The sequence below is a fragment of the Sparus aurata genome, chromosome 1 (genome assembly GCF_900880675.1).
Source record: "Sparus aurata chromosome 1, fSpaAur1.1, whole genome shotgun sequence".
NCBI lineage: Eukaryota > Metazoa > Chordata > Actinopteri > Spariformes > Sparidae > Sparus > Sparus aurata.
The window spans coordinates 28,716,952-28,731,722 of NC_044187.1; the positions used below are offsets into that span (position 1 = coordinate 28,716,952).

Here is a 14,771-nt window from a genome sequence, read left to right on the forward strand (position 1 = left end):
GCATGGAGCTGTTCAGGCCATGGATTGGTAGATGCTGCCAGTTGTATAAAGGTCTTGTCATAGATTTTAAATTTGAATGGATTTTACACAGATGTTATCACTCATATCATATATATTCATTCATTATATTCACAATATTTGTTTTAGTGTTAGAAAACCTCAATGACGACACCACTTTGTGGAAAATTATGCTGAGGTGAGTTATTTGTCGTTGTTTTGTTAAAACATTACTATGGGGTCCTTCCCCTTTGGAGCATGAATGTGTATTTTATGACATCTATCTCTTATTTCAATACAGATTATTTGTTTTGTCCTGTAATGTTACTTTGCTACAGTATATTAATTTGTCATAGTATGTTTTCTGATTAATAATTAACCTTTTAATATCTAAATGCTTGCCACAGTAACGTGTCACGTCATGTCAAAAATCAATTCAATTTGATTTCAATACCAGTTTGAATTGAAATTGAATTAAATATATTTTTTGTACAAAGTGCAAATTCATTTTAACATAGGAAAGCATTGCACAGAGACACACACGAAAACACACACATGAAGAAACATGACACTGTAAACATTATATTTAGTAAAAATCGTTGTACAGTCAATTAGCAACATTTTGCCACCGCCTTGGCAACATTTCTTAACCACTGTAAAATAAGATAATCAATTTACATTTCCTTTACATGGATAAATTCAACAACTCATGGTTGATGGCATATGTGTATATGTACAGCTTTGCTCTGCTTTGTTTATTATTTACACACCTGTCATCCTTATCCTGTTTATATTATCTCTAAATTCCTCATTCGTACCAATAACATAATATCCCTTAAAAGCATATAAAAAACACTATTGGTCCAATGTTGCTGTGCAATGTCAGTGTAGTGCTGTTATTTGCAAAGTCAAGTTTAGCAGATACAAAATTCAGCGCCACACTTTCCTCTGACGAGAAAAAGAGTGACATCACTTGGCTCCTGGCCGTTGTACACCTAACAGACAGTAAATCTGTTGTTGGAGGTAGGTCACAACTTCTTTCACCTTCATTACGGTCCAGTAATCCCAGATCAGATATGTCAAAAATCAGTGTTGTTGCTTTATTGCTTCTTTCCCATATCAATCCGACTCTCAACTCTGCGATTGGCAAGTTCTTTTGTCAGTCATTAGGTTGGTTTTCTGTCTCCATCTGCAGCGCTGCCTCCACACTGTCTGTATACCTGAGGCCCTGCAGGTCAGCTGCTAGAAGGACTGTCAGAACAGAGGGCTTAACGACAGAAACAGAGGGACAAAAGTGTGTGTGAGAAAGAGGGATGAACATACATTTTGTCATGCTGTGTTGTTAAAAATGTAATTTAGCCCCACACAAAAACTTATATTTATTTTGAAATTTAAGATGAACAAATGTATCATTCCTAAGGCCAATATGTTGTACCTGCAATCTTGAAAAGACCAGATGCACTTCTCGCAGTTTGAACTGCCTCAGCAGGTCCCTGAGCTCGCTGATCACAGAGTAATCTATGGTGCTGACATGGTGGCAATCCAGGACCACTGACCGCGGAGGAGATGCTGGGGGAGAGACGTTAGGAGGAGAGGAAATGAGAGAGAGAAAAAAAACAGTTGAAGTGGTTTTAAACAAGACAGAGATCACCACACATTACTGTGTGAAGCAAGTGTCCTTGAAACAAAGACGAGCATGTCCTTACCCTGCAGAGCCTGAGTGTGTATAACGTGGCTGAGATACTCTGTGGCAGGAAAGCTGAGTCCACTGTCACACTCCATCACCAGCACACCGTGATCACTCACCTGCTCACAAAAAGCACATACACATATAAACCACCTGCTACTCTGGCACCGTTAGACACCATGACTTTATCATGTTCCACAGACTCCAGCCTCAGAGTTCCTCATCTTCTCCAAGGAACCTAAAAAACTAACTTGTATCACTGAATCTCGCTTTGGCGCAGTACTGGGGTGACAGCTGTGTTGAAGTCTACGGGAGATTTATCTAACATATCTAGGTCGTATGACTTCCGGTGAGGACACACCTCAGAGAATAGGTTAACGACTTATTGGCACAACGTACGTCCCTTGATATTGCTTGGGAAAGGCTCCTGTTAGCAGTGTAACTGCCGTCTTATCAGCAATATTTGGTCATGATGTTATCAGTCCTGTCAATCATTTGAGGAAAAAAAATCTGTCATTACTTTCTCTGCTCAAGTGTGTTATTTCATTTTTTAAGAGGCATTTATTCATCAGAAGTCACACAACATGGATACGTTATATGTTAGTGTGTTGGCCCCCAAGACAAGCAAATGACTGTTGTACCTTTACAAATCACAGAAGCAAAGCAACACTTGAGTGCTGGCAATGAAAGGCTACATATGTTTTTATAGATTCTTCCTCAAAGTGTCACACTTACAATCCTGTGCACATTATTAAGATACCTCAATCCGTGGTCTTGCAATGTTGTACAGCAGCATGGCTCCAGATGCAGCTACACCTCCTAAGATGCCGTACTGCACCTGCCAGAAACTCATCAGGAACGTCACGAGAAAAGGCAGCAGGTCCAGTTCTGTGGTGGATAAGTTATGTGAGCATGAGACCATAACTGAACAAACAAACACATGTGAGACACACTTTAGGGAAAAACTGAGCAGACACCTACTGCGTATCCTCCACATCTTAGCCACAACCTGGTAATCTACCATTGGAGCGACTGCACAGATGATAACAGCAGCCAGAGAAGCTTTGGGGATGTAGTAGAAGACCGGCATGAGGAACGCCAGGGAAAGCAATACTATCACACCTGCAAAAACAGAGAGAGAAGGTGAAATTAGGAGAAATAAGCCCCATGCTGGGCTGCCTTTGTTTAAGAGACACATTGTCTCTGTTGTCATGTCTTTTGAAGCCAATATTTAGTGTTTTGTTTAACACCTCTACCTCTGTCCTCTATGACAACACTTCTCAGAGGAGAAAGAGTTGAAGAGGGAAGCATAAAAATGACAGTACTGGGGATAATGTGCGATAACAAAGACCACCACAAGAGGGCAGAAGAGATACAGTGATGGTGTCAGCACTCACTGGTGACAATCCCTCCAGCTGGAGTGCAAACACCAGTCTGGGAGTTCACCGCTGTCCTGGATGTGAGGAGAAAACATGACACTGTTAAATGCTGTAAACATCTGAACCCTCGCTCTCACAGACAAACACGCAGACACACAAACCTCCCGAAGCTGCCAGTGACAGGGTAGGCTGACACAAAGGAACCCATGATGTTGGTCACACCAATTGCCAGCAGCTCCTGGTTGGCATCGATTCTGTAGTCGTTCTGACTGGCTGAGGAGAAACAGGAAGTTCGAAGCTTTCAGATAAAACCACATTCTTTGGCTGCCTTGATTATCTAAAACTAGTATTCTGCGTGGAAAACAGCCACACTAGCGGATCTGTGAGGCTACAAAATGCTAACATGCTCAAAATGACAATGCTGATGTTTAGCAGTTATACCCTGCACTATGTTAACAAGTGTTGCTAGCATGCTAACACTTGTTAACATGTCATTTATTTTGCTGGTATTTAGCAGTGGTCCAAAGAATACTGAAAATCTGTATTCAAGTGCAAGTACAGTTAAATAACTGAAATATCAATAAATGCCTGATATTGATGATGCATTAAAACATCAACAAAATGTATTTAAATAGTAATGCATAATCAACCTGTCTACCACTAGATACAAACAACAGTAGTTTTACTTGTGATTGAGCAATATTTCAGAAACTTAACTGAAGCCATACTTGAGTACAGATTTTCAGTACTCTTTCCACCAGTAATAGAAATACTTAGACTTAAAATATATTTGTACCTGCATTATGAAAGTACAATCACCCCTAAAAATGACTTAATTGCAGTAATTTGAGTAGCTGTAATATAAGTTACTCCAACCTCAGGTGGTACAAGTAGTAATGAAAACATTGGCATAACGATGGCAGAGGAAAAGTAATAGGAATTCATCCTGAGGGGGACATCAACGTCTGTACCAAATTTAATCACAATCCATTCGATATCTGTGGAGATATTTTAGTCTGGACTAATGTGATGGACTGACTATGCCATGAGTGTGGATAAAACACTTACCAAAAGCTTTAGCAATCGCAATGCTCTCCAGCAGACCCATGAAGGGAATCACAGCAAGCGCACCTCCAAAGCCCTGCAGAATACACACACACACACGCACGCACAGACGCACGCACACACACACACACGCACGCACAGACGCACGCACACACACACACACACGCACCCACGCACAGACGCACACACACACACACACACACACACACACAAGCACACACAAATACAGAGGAAGACCGGTTACTCAGCTGCACATCTTGCTAACTGGATAGAAATGAGGAAGTAAAAGTTGCAAATCAAACATTTTGTGAAAAGAATCTCTGCCATCTCCCTGCGGCTGGCAACATCTCTCTGCTCCTTACCTCTACAATCTCTCCAAAGGAGACGACGGTGCCGTTGGCTGTGGTGTCTGTGGTGGGTGGGGGCGTGAACGGCGGGAGCCCCGGGGAAGTTTTCCCGGTGATTGTAAAGACGTGATAACCGTAAGCATCCCAGGAAAATGCTATGAAGGATGCGGCCAGGACCACCAGAGAGTTACGCACTGACCAAAACAGGAAAATGTACCGATTGGAGAAAAGAGGAAGGTTTGAGAAAAGTGTATCTAAACCATAGTGTAGACTGTAAAATTCAGATTCATACATGTGCAACACACACACACGGGTACTGACTGGTAGCAACAGTCCACACTAGTTTCCTGGCGACTCTGGAGCAGCTGGAGTAGGGAGCCTCGTCAGAGCCAAGACTCGCCTTCATGAACAACAACATGATCAGCAGACCGAGACAAAGCAGACCCAGCACCACGTCACCTATCCTGGCTTCTGGGATCCTGTAGAAGGTATAGTAAACCTCCAGGAAGAACTCCTGGGGAATTCCCTGAAGTCCAAGAATATTCTGAAAACAGGAAAAACTGGCATCAGCTGCAACCACTGACACTCAGAAGAGTCGCAAATCTGAACAAGAGGAGTTCTCTCCTGCTTTTAAGATTAAAAATGTAACTACAAGATGGGTTAGCACAACCAAATGAACCACAGCAGCAGCAGCAGCAGCTCAGAAGACTAAATCTTTCCTTAGTATAGATTAAAACTGCTGAGGCAACAGTAGATAAAAACAAGAGGTTCTATTATGGAAACCCCAAGCTCTAATTGCTTGACATCTATTGCATGTCTGTCAGCACTGGGAGAGGGAGCCTCCTCTGTTGCTCTTCCATCTTTTTCATCATTGGAAGTTTTGCCTTACTTGAAGCAAGAGTCTAAGGGCAGAGGATGCCGTTCACTATATAGATTGGCAATGTGACTTTGGACTTTATAAAACATTTCATTTGATTTGACAGTGTATATGGTGGTCACAGGTAACAGTGACGGGATGAACACAGATCTTCAAGGGTGTAATTTGTAGAATATGGCCAGAATTTGAGGGTAGGTCCAAAAACATAGGGGGCAGCAAATCACCAGAGTAACTGTCAACTGCTGACCGTTAGCTAACTAGCTCAGTCAGCCATGCAGCCAGTGGCTCTGGAGTTTTTCTGGACCAGGACCTCGGATCACAGGGGGAGTCACCACGGGCGACAAGAGTACCAGATGCTAGACGCAATTTCTACCAGACACATCATTTCTATGCAGTCTATAAAGTTTAAATGTGGTGAAACTGCAGTCACTGTGTGTGTGTGTGTGTGTGTGTGCATGCGTGCATGCGTGCACGAGAGATTAAATTTCACCTTGACCTGGCCAAAGCCAATGGTTACTGCAGCAGCACAAGTGAAGCCTTTTATTACAGGGAAAGAGATGAAGTCCAGCAGGAAACCTGCAGAAGATGCAAAATAATGAATGGTTTATGGAGTCATGAAACAGACCTTGAACCTAAAAGGGAAAGCGGGGTTAAGATCAACAGATGCCACAAAAATTGTGTGTGGTAAGGCACAGGAAGTCATCGATGTGCTGGTAGGAAGTGGCTGTCCTGTTTCTTCACAGTCTCTGTAGTTCTGTCCCTAAACCTTTGCAATTTTCTAAATAACTCTCTCTCTCTCTTTTCTAAACACTCAAGTTAATTTTGTAATATTGTTATATCAGGTTTTGATACAGAGCCCACGCTTAAATCTTTACAGAAAATTAGATAATGCTAAAATGTCATTGCACATAGGTAAAAACAATGTGTAGTATTGTGAATAAAAACACATTTTTATTTTGAGAAAAATTTTGTAAGTTCATCCACACTCACCCACCGTCACGAGTGTTGACTAAATTTAGAAACCCCCCAAAACTGGTGTCACAAGGTTTTCACATGGCCTCAGCAGACCTCCTCTCACCTAATCTCAGTAATGCCATTACTGCCTGGATGAGTCCACAGAGGAGGCTGAGCAGCACAGCTCGGTGTGGCTGCCCCCCCACCACGGAGAAACACAGGAGGGACATGATGGCCGTGGGACCCAGTGTCACATCCTTAGAGGTCCCTAGGAGGGTGTAGATGAACCCCCCCATGAAGGCAGAGTAGAGTCCGTACTGTGGAGGGAGATTGTTTTAGATTAAAGTCCCCCTCCACTCAAAAAATTGTTTTTTCACTATTTTTGTCTTGTTACATCACTTGAATGTTTTACTGGTAAGAGTGATGCACGTGTGAAGTTTATTTTGACATTTATCTGTCCAGGTAGAAGTGACAAAAATCATGGAGCGGATGCACACTTCTAAAGGACTAAATGGAAGATGAATACCAGAGATGAACCTTCACAGACAACCCAGGCAAGATTCACCTGCACAGGAAGACCGGCTACTTCAGCGTAAGCCAGCGCCTGTGGTACGGTTGTCAGCCCGACTGTGAGGCCTGCAAGCAGGTCCATCTTAAGCCACTTCAGCTTGTAACGGGGCAGCCAGGAGAGGATGGGCAGCCAGGCCTTCAGGGTGCTGTAGGAGCAGCAGCCCCGGCCGGCAGCTGACACTCGTCCCAGAAGAGGCTGGTCCATTGCTCAAGAATTAGAGGTGAGGAAAGAGAACCTGGAGAGAGGGACGACAGCAACATATTCGCACTGATAAAGCGACTTTCTACATATTCAAATGTCTGCAAATGTGGGGAGATAAAACAATAAAGCAATATAGTTTCCTCCTTTACTTTAAATATCAGACATCAGCTTCTAGGAGGTGCTGCTTGGTTCCTCTGGCTTTGGTTCGCCTCCTCTTTCCCCACAGACCCAGTAGTCAGGGAAAGAAGACAAAGAAGTGCTTTGTGTGCAATCATGTGTCAGTTTGTCCGAAAGTTTCTCTGGACCGATACACAGCACATCACAGAGAGCAGACAACATGTCTTCTGACGCATGTTGTGATCTGTGTGTAAAAGAACAGCAAACAAAAGTTATCATTCAGCTGACTTGCAACCTGTCAGGTCACACGCAGTGACCGCCACATCTGCTTACAAGTTTCATTTTTTAACACATGAGGACAAATATTCCAGAAGTCTTTCTGTCACCAGCTCTGATCTTCATATTCATATGATGATCACATGACAGCGCGGCGCTTTGCACACCTGGTTGTTTTACAGCAGCCACATCTTTGCTCCACAATCACCTACAAGCCATAAAACTCCCTCACTATGAAAAATTCACTCACATGCTCACTCAGTATTATGCAAGTTAACAGCACCCTAAACTTACAGTGCGATCATTTTATGTCCCATTGTGCTTATGGTCAATCAGTTTCTTAAAATTGAATCAATTTCTTAATTTCTCAAAAATTGATTGAACGATTGGATTTTGCATCAACAAAGTGGAAGCATTTTAATAATCCGCACAGCTGTGAGGCTAACAAACAGAAGAGGGGCAGAGGATAAAATAGAACAGAAAAGGAAGAATGACATGCTGTTTTTGTGTATTGTACTTATATTTGAACCTCGATGCTTTGGGAAAATTGTGTCTTGAGGCTTTCATGCCAACAAAGCCTTTGAATTTTAAAACACAATTAAACTGAACACATTGAAGAAACGCAGACAATAGAACAAAATGTAGCACAACACAAATATAACAGAACTGAAAAATATACAACATCATACAATAGAAAAAAAAACAGGAGAAAAAACAACTTCACTGTACAATAGAAAAGAGTGGAAAAAAAAACCACTCAATAGAACAAAAGAGAATAAAACAGAAAAACAACATAACATAATATATCGGACTAGAGTGGAGCAGAAAAAAAATCAGCTAGTTAACAAAAAGGGCACACAGCTGATTATAGAATATAATAGAGCAAAAAAAAGAAAAAAAAGAAAGAAAAATAAAGCAAAAAATAGAATAAAAACTCTTACCCAACCCGGCGCCTTCTCCTTGGTCATTATTCAGCGGGCCAGCTGTGATTTGCAGGTCCCTTTTTTGTCACACAGCTTTTGTTCCTTTTGTTAAAGCCACTTCCTAAAATCTGACATTTCGCTGATGAAGCGCTGAACCAGTTCCTGTTGTCTCTCCTCACGTGACGTCTGTCATGTGACCGCAGGAGGGGGCGGGGCTTAAGTTGTTTGAGGAAGACGTCAAAATGCGTCCCAACATTTATATATGTTGATTTTGACGACTGTATTTATCCTATGTGTTGGATACAACTGCTGTGATACATGTAAAATGTTTCAAAGACAAACGAGCAGAGATTTTTAGACTTAGTGAGCTCAATTTTCGTGGGAAACGGTGAAGAGAGATATTCACCATCATGCTGCTTGAGTTGGTTTTTGTCATTTTGGCATCATGTTGCACCGCAGAGTCAAAGAGAAGAAATGTCCTCCTGATCATTGGTGAGTGAACCTCTACACCTCCATACTGTAGTGAGCTGTGTCAGTTTTAAAGACTCTAAATGCCATTTGACAGTTTATTAGGTACACCTAGCAAAACCTAATGCAATCTGTCATTTTTAGCCTGCTCTCATTGATATACATTGGGGGGACAGAATAATAGAAACACCTCGCTGTAAAATACAGTGCAGTTCAGCATCACTGTAAACTACATACTCTAAAAAGTGATTATACAGTTGAACAGGGTTGGCCCTTGGATTTTGGTGGCCCTAGCAAGAGTTTGTTTGAGGCTCCCAAACACCAGATTGTGTTGAACAGATTGTGAGTGTGATATCTGAATGTGAGTTTATCATCTATCCAGATACCGAGGTATTTATGATTCTGTGGCTCTGTCAGTATTGATTCCCTTGCTCTTGAGAACAACATGACTTAGTTTTATGAACATTCAATGCAAGTCGGCAATACAACATTGTATTATATCTGGAGGTACACCTTTGGTTTATTTAAAAAGTCTGAACTAGTAGGTCCCAAAATTATATAAACAGTATGTCGAAGTTCTTGACAAATTGATATCATTTCACATTGTATTGTCATTTCACACTAACCTTTTTACCAGTTTTTTAAGAATATGTAGTGAAAGAACTAATAAGCATGTGTTTTCCCTCTTTCAGCTGATGATGCCGGTTTTGAGACGGAGGTGTATAACAACTCTGTGGTCCACACCCCCCACCTGCGCTCTCTGGCCAAACGTAGTCTAGTGTTCAACAACGCCTTCACCTCTGTCAGCAGCTGCTCTCCCAGCCGCTCCGCCATCCTAACCGGCCTGCCTCAAGTAAAAACACGCACACACGCACACGCACACACTTATGGATTCTTCTCATTTGTACATGCAGTTACGATATTAAGGTCTGTTTGATGTGTTGTCAGCACCAGAACGGCATGTACGGGCTTCATCAGGGTGTTCACCACTTCAACTCGTTTGACGGGGTCCAAAGTCTGCCGCTGCTCCTCAGCAAAGCCAACGTACACACAGGTCAGTAACAAAGTGACCAGTTTAATTGAAGTGTATTCTCACACACACCCTTGCTTTTTATCACCATTTCTCCCCCACCCCCGACTTTTTTTTTACTCTCTCAGGTATTATTGGGAAGAAGCACGTCGGTCCTGGATCCGTATATCCCTTCGATTATGCCTACACAGAGGAAAACAACTCTGTCCTGCAGGTGGGGAGGAACATCACCCGCATCAAACTCCTGGTCCGCAAGTTTTTCCAGACCCATAAAGAGGAAGCGTTTGAACAAAGGTGTAAGACAGAAGAGAATAAAGGGAATATAAAAGATGAAGAGAGGCCATTTTTCCTTTACGTCGCCTTCCACGACACCCACCGATGTGGACACTCGCAGCCCCAGTATGGAGCGTTCTGTGAGAAGTTTGGGAATGGTGAAATGGGGATGGGTAGAATACCTGACTGGACACCCGAATATTACACACCGGAACAAGTGAAGGTCAGCACTAAAAGATATGCAGGCTCAAAATTGACCCATGACTTATATCACAGAGCTCCTAACACTCAATACAATGGTCTTCCCTCATCTCGTGTACTTCAGGTTCCTCCTTTTGTGCCGGACACGCCTGCAGCACGAGCTGACTTGTCTGCACAGTACACCACAGTTAGCAGGCTGGACCAAGGTATGTAACAGCACCTGCACATGCTCTAAATAAGGAGGAAGAAGAGAGGCCATCAATGTTAGACTTTAAGTTATGATGGCGTAAAACTCCTCTGCAGGTATCGGTTTGGTTCTTCAGGAGCTCAGGGAAGCTGGTTATGAAAACGACACTCTGGTCATCTACAGCTCCGATAACGGCATCCCCTTCCCCAACGGCAGAACCAACCTATACCGCTCGGGGACAGCAGAGCCCATGCTGGTGTCCTCGCCGGAGCACAGGGAGCGATGGGGAGACACCAGCCAGGCCTACGTCAGTCTGCTGGGTAAGAGAAAGGTGTCAGCTGGGATGGAGCTGGATCCTGTTTCTAATCGATACATTTTGTGGTATTGGATTGATGCATAGACTTATAGACATAGTATTTTTGTTTAATACATAGACTGTAAAGTCTAGCAGCTACTCACTGTGAGCACAGTGTCTATCGCAGGTTAGGTTCTAGTTTAGTGCTTACACCGGCAGCTCCCAAGTGACAACATGAAAAGAAAAAAGAAAAGCCTCTAGAAAATGAAAGGACACACTTTAGAGTGTAAGTTAATTACCTTTTTTTAAATCTTATTTATTTGATCAACATGTTAAATTTCCCCTGAATTTGCTCTAGGAGCAAGGCTCCCGTTCAAAGTGTAATTACAGTCTCAGTCTCCCAGCAATATTTGGTCGGACCTGCCCCGTGTGATCACAATACTATCAGCCCTGTTAATCATTTGGGGAAAGAAATAGCTTTAACCTACTGCCTGAAGTGTGTTCTGTCATTTTATGGAGGCGTTTTTTCATCAGAAGTCATATGACCTGGATTGGTTGGGTTTCAGTGCGTTTCACCAAGTATCTCTCGTAGACTTGAATACAAATGTAACCACAGTTTGACCGCAATGCTAGAAATGGTGACGTAATGACCCTCCCTTCTTTAGGTTCCTTGCCTCAGTCAGTGTTTCTTTGTGGTGCTCAATCAGCCACAAGAGGGAGACTTCAGAATGATACATCTGCATCAGATCCATAAGATAAACTGAATATGATCCATGAATGCAAGTATGAAAATAACATCAATTGAACCATACTAACAACAAAAGGTAGAAACAGTTGAGATACACTGTAAATGTCTGCAGAAGATAATGTGCTGTAAACCATGGCAAGTATATAAGCATCTAACTATATATCAGTAAGGTTACTTATTACCTGTTAAAGAATGTAGTCAGTAAACTAATCCAAGGATCACAATCTTAAAGTAAAGTAAGAAATGTAACTGGATTACTTTCTCTTTTGGATTACCCCAGTACTGCACAAATTCAAAAGAGACAAGACAAAAGATCAGTAAATGAGAATACTCTATTTAATCTTGATAACAAGAACGTATTCTGTGAGAATTTGCATATGTGTATTTCACTTAAAACCAGAGTGATGTTGTGTGAGACTGGTGAAGTGTTGTCATGTGTGCACATGTGCCTGGTTACAGACTAGTACTGTATATCAGTCTCAATTTTGAAATTGTATATCTGTCAGTAATCCCATTTACTGAATGTATCTGTACTCTGATTATCTGTAACTTTATCAGAAAAGTTGCTTTTTGTATGTATTATGTATTTTGTTACTCCCCAAGCCTCATTATTATTGTATAAGTAATAACATTGAATTGGAATTTAAGGCTTTGCCTCAGATGAGCCATTTGCTTATATTCTCACTGTCTTTTCCCTTGTTTTCTCCTCGTCTCCCTCTCTTTTTCCGGCAGACATCACTCCCACCATCCTGGACTGGTTGTCTGTTCCCTACCCATCCTACAGCCTCTCCGGCAGCTCCACCAACCCTGTCCACCTCACCGGTCGGTCCTTACTACCTGCTCTAGTCACGGAGCCCAGCAGCTGGCACACTGTGTATGCCAGCCAGTCCCTCCACGAGGTCTGTGAGCACACTGCTTTCAGACAGGACTTCATCGCCACTTCCTCTCAGAGCCAAACCCTGACTGCTGTTCTGTCATTTTGATTGCAGATAACCATGTACTACCCAACCCGCTCTGTCCACCAGGGGGCGTACCACCTCCTCCACAACCTACACTACCGCATGCCCTTCCCCATTGACCAGGACCTGTACGTGTCACCGACCTTCCAGGACCTGCTGAACCGCACCCGGCTGAGTGAGCCCACACACTGGTTCAAAAGCCTGCAGCAGTATTACTACAGAGAGCGCTGGGAGCTGTACGACGCCAGGTCTGTCCTAGTGTTCATCATGTGTTCGGCTTGGGAGGAGAAACCCGTGTGTTCATAAATCAGTCAGTCAAAAGGACATTTAGTGGATGAGTTTGGACTTTAAAGCCCTCAGCAGAGAGATCACAATACTTGACCTTGATTGGTGGAGACACGAGTTCCTCTGATTTAAATGAGGTACACCTGCCACTGTTGACAGTTTAGTGATAGAGTGATAATGAAACAATCAGAGACCGCCACTGTGAAGGAGAGAAAATGTACTAAACATAATCAATTTTAATATCCTTCCATGTATACGAAAAACAGTAATAGGAATAATTAGAACTAATGGCAGATTTTGTGATTAAATTATTAATTATCTTTGAGAAGCCAGTAACTTTATATTAAAGTCTTTGCAATAAGCATGATTTAATAGGTGATATGGCCCACATAAGTCCTTTTTAAAAGATGCTTATTAACATATTGTAACATATGTGTTCATAAGACTACATACAGGTAAGTGTTAATAATAGCTCCGTAAACATGCTGATTGTTCAATTAAAAGACATTTACAGGCATCTAGCAGAAACTCAGCAGTTTCTTCTTAGTTTATGTTATCATTTGTTAACAGTTAATCAAGATTTTTGTAGACACTGGATCTAAAGCAAGATCAAGTGAGTTATAAATATAGAATATAACAATATATACTATTAATATATAATAACAATATAATAAACAAATGCATACTAAAAGATGTATTCATCTTTATAAAGACAATGACATCATAGGCAAGTTAATTACTCATTAAACTCTGTATTTGCAATGCTATTGTCTACACAAAAGAAACACAAAATAAAGCTTTTTCTTAAACGTCTACAAAGCACTTATGAATTTGTTATAATCTAACAATAAACATGTTTATGATTGTATTATTAACATTTATATAGTGATAGTTAAATTACTTGACTAACGAGCATAAAGAGTGACCTGTAGCGTAATTTAATGCATTGATAATTAATATAAGTGTCAATTGCTAATATATTTTAGGTCTTTGATTGGTATAATTAAATTAACTTTGAACATATCATTTGTTTGAAATCGTTCCTGGAGGTCAGCCATCAACAACAGACTCTTTTGAAACCTAAAAACACACTTTTGTCTGTCTATAATTGACACCGTCCCACCTAGGATTCACGCCGATGAACATGGAGACCTCAATAATTGTAAAATCTTTGCAGTGGCCATGAGAATGTTTTCTGATGTTTAAATTTGAACAACGCAGGTCGGACCCTCTGGAAACAAGGAACCTGGTGTCAGACCCGTCCTACCGCACGGTGCTGGAGAGCCTGAGGCAGAGTCTGCAGAAGTGGCAGTGGGAGACGGGGGACCCCTGGGTCTGTGGACCTGACTACGTCCTGGAGGAAAAGCTAGAGCCGCACTGCAAACCACTCTACAATGGACTCTGATTGACTCTAATGGTACTCTTACTCATCGTGATGGACACGATGTCCCCATACATGATTCCTCTTGTAACATAAATGAAATGTATTCGTATTTTATTTTTGTATGTCCTTGCTGCTTTTAGTGCTCGAAAATAAACTCAACTTGAATTAACTTGATTCCTATCATTGGTTTTTAGTGTTGTATTGTTCTTCTTTATGTTACCAGATAATTCCATCATCCAGGTCAGTGGTCCCTCTTATCTGTTTCTATACATTTGAGGTACATCTTCCCATCATCCAGACCTCCTCATAACCCTGTTTCATAGAGAGGCAACGTGATTACACACTCACTGTTTCTGTAATTATTTAATTGAAACAAATGTAGAATCAAATCCATCCTTGTTGGAGGCTCCATCACGGTCGTTCTCCTACTGATCTGTTGATTACACGGCGGTGGAGTTCATGACGCATGACTGGGGAGGTCAGAAAATCAACCAGGAAAGGGTTTTTTTATTGATTCCTCAGACCTCCAATTTGATGTGACTGCAGT

General features: G+C 41.8%; 2 protein-coding genes across 2 annotated transcripts; one reads left to right on the forward strand and one right to left on the reverse strand.

Moving 5' to 3' along the window:
• Positions 1-558: 558 nt before the first annotated feature.
• slc26a11 (solute carrier family 26 member 11) lies at positions 559-8,587 on the reverse strand. Its single transcript, XM_030430435.1, has 15 exons — positions 8,413-8,587; positions 7,228-7,439; positions 6,872-7,112; positions 6,431-6,623; positions 5,843-5,928; positions 4,797-5,019; positions 4,491-4,669; positions 4,132-4,204; positions 3,225-3,336; positions 3,082-3,137; positions 2,666-2,806; positions 2,445-2,572; positions 1,704-1,803; positions 1,433-1,566; positions 559-1,264 (listed from the first exon to the last, which is right to left on the reverse strand). The coding sequence occupies exons 3-15, from the start codon at positions 7,079-7,081 to the stop codon at positions 1,157-1,159; spliced, it is 1,743 nt and encodes a 580-aa protein (XP_030286295.1). The 5' UTR covers positions 7,082-7,112; positions 7,228-7,439; positions 8,413-8,587; the 3' UTR covers positions 559-1,156.
• On the forward strand, positions 8,569-14,393 carry sgsh (N-sulfoglucosamine sulfohydrolase (sulfamidase)). Its single transcript, XM_030430436.1, has 9 exons — positions 8,569-8,886; positions 9,555-9,715; positions 9,811-9,916; positions 10,021-10,388; positions 10,491-10,572; positions 10,670-10,873; positions 12,329-12,495; positions 12,586-12,803; positions 14,062-14,393. The coding sequence occupies exons 1-9, from the start codon at positions 8,805-8,807 to the stop codon at positions 14,243-14,245; spliced, it is 1,572 nt and encodes a 523-aa protein (XP_030286296.1). The 5' UTR covers positions 8,569-8,804; the 3' UTR covers positions 14,246-14,393.
• The last annotated feature ends 378 nt before the right edge of the window (positions 14,394-14,771 follow it).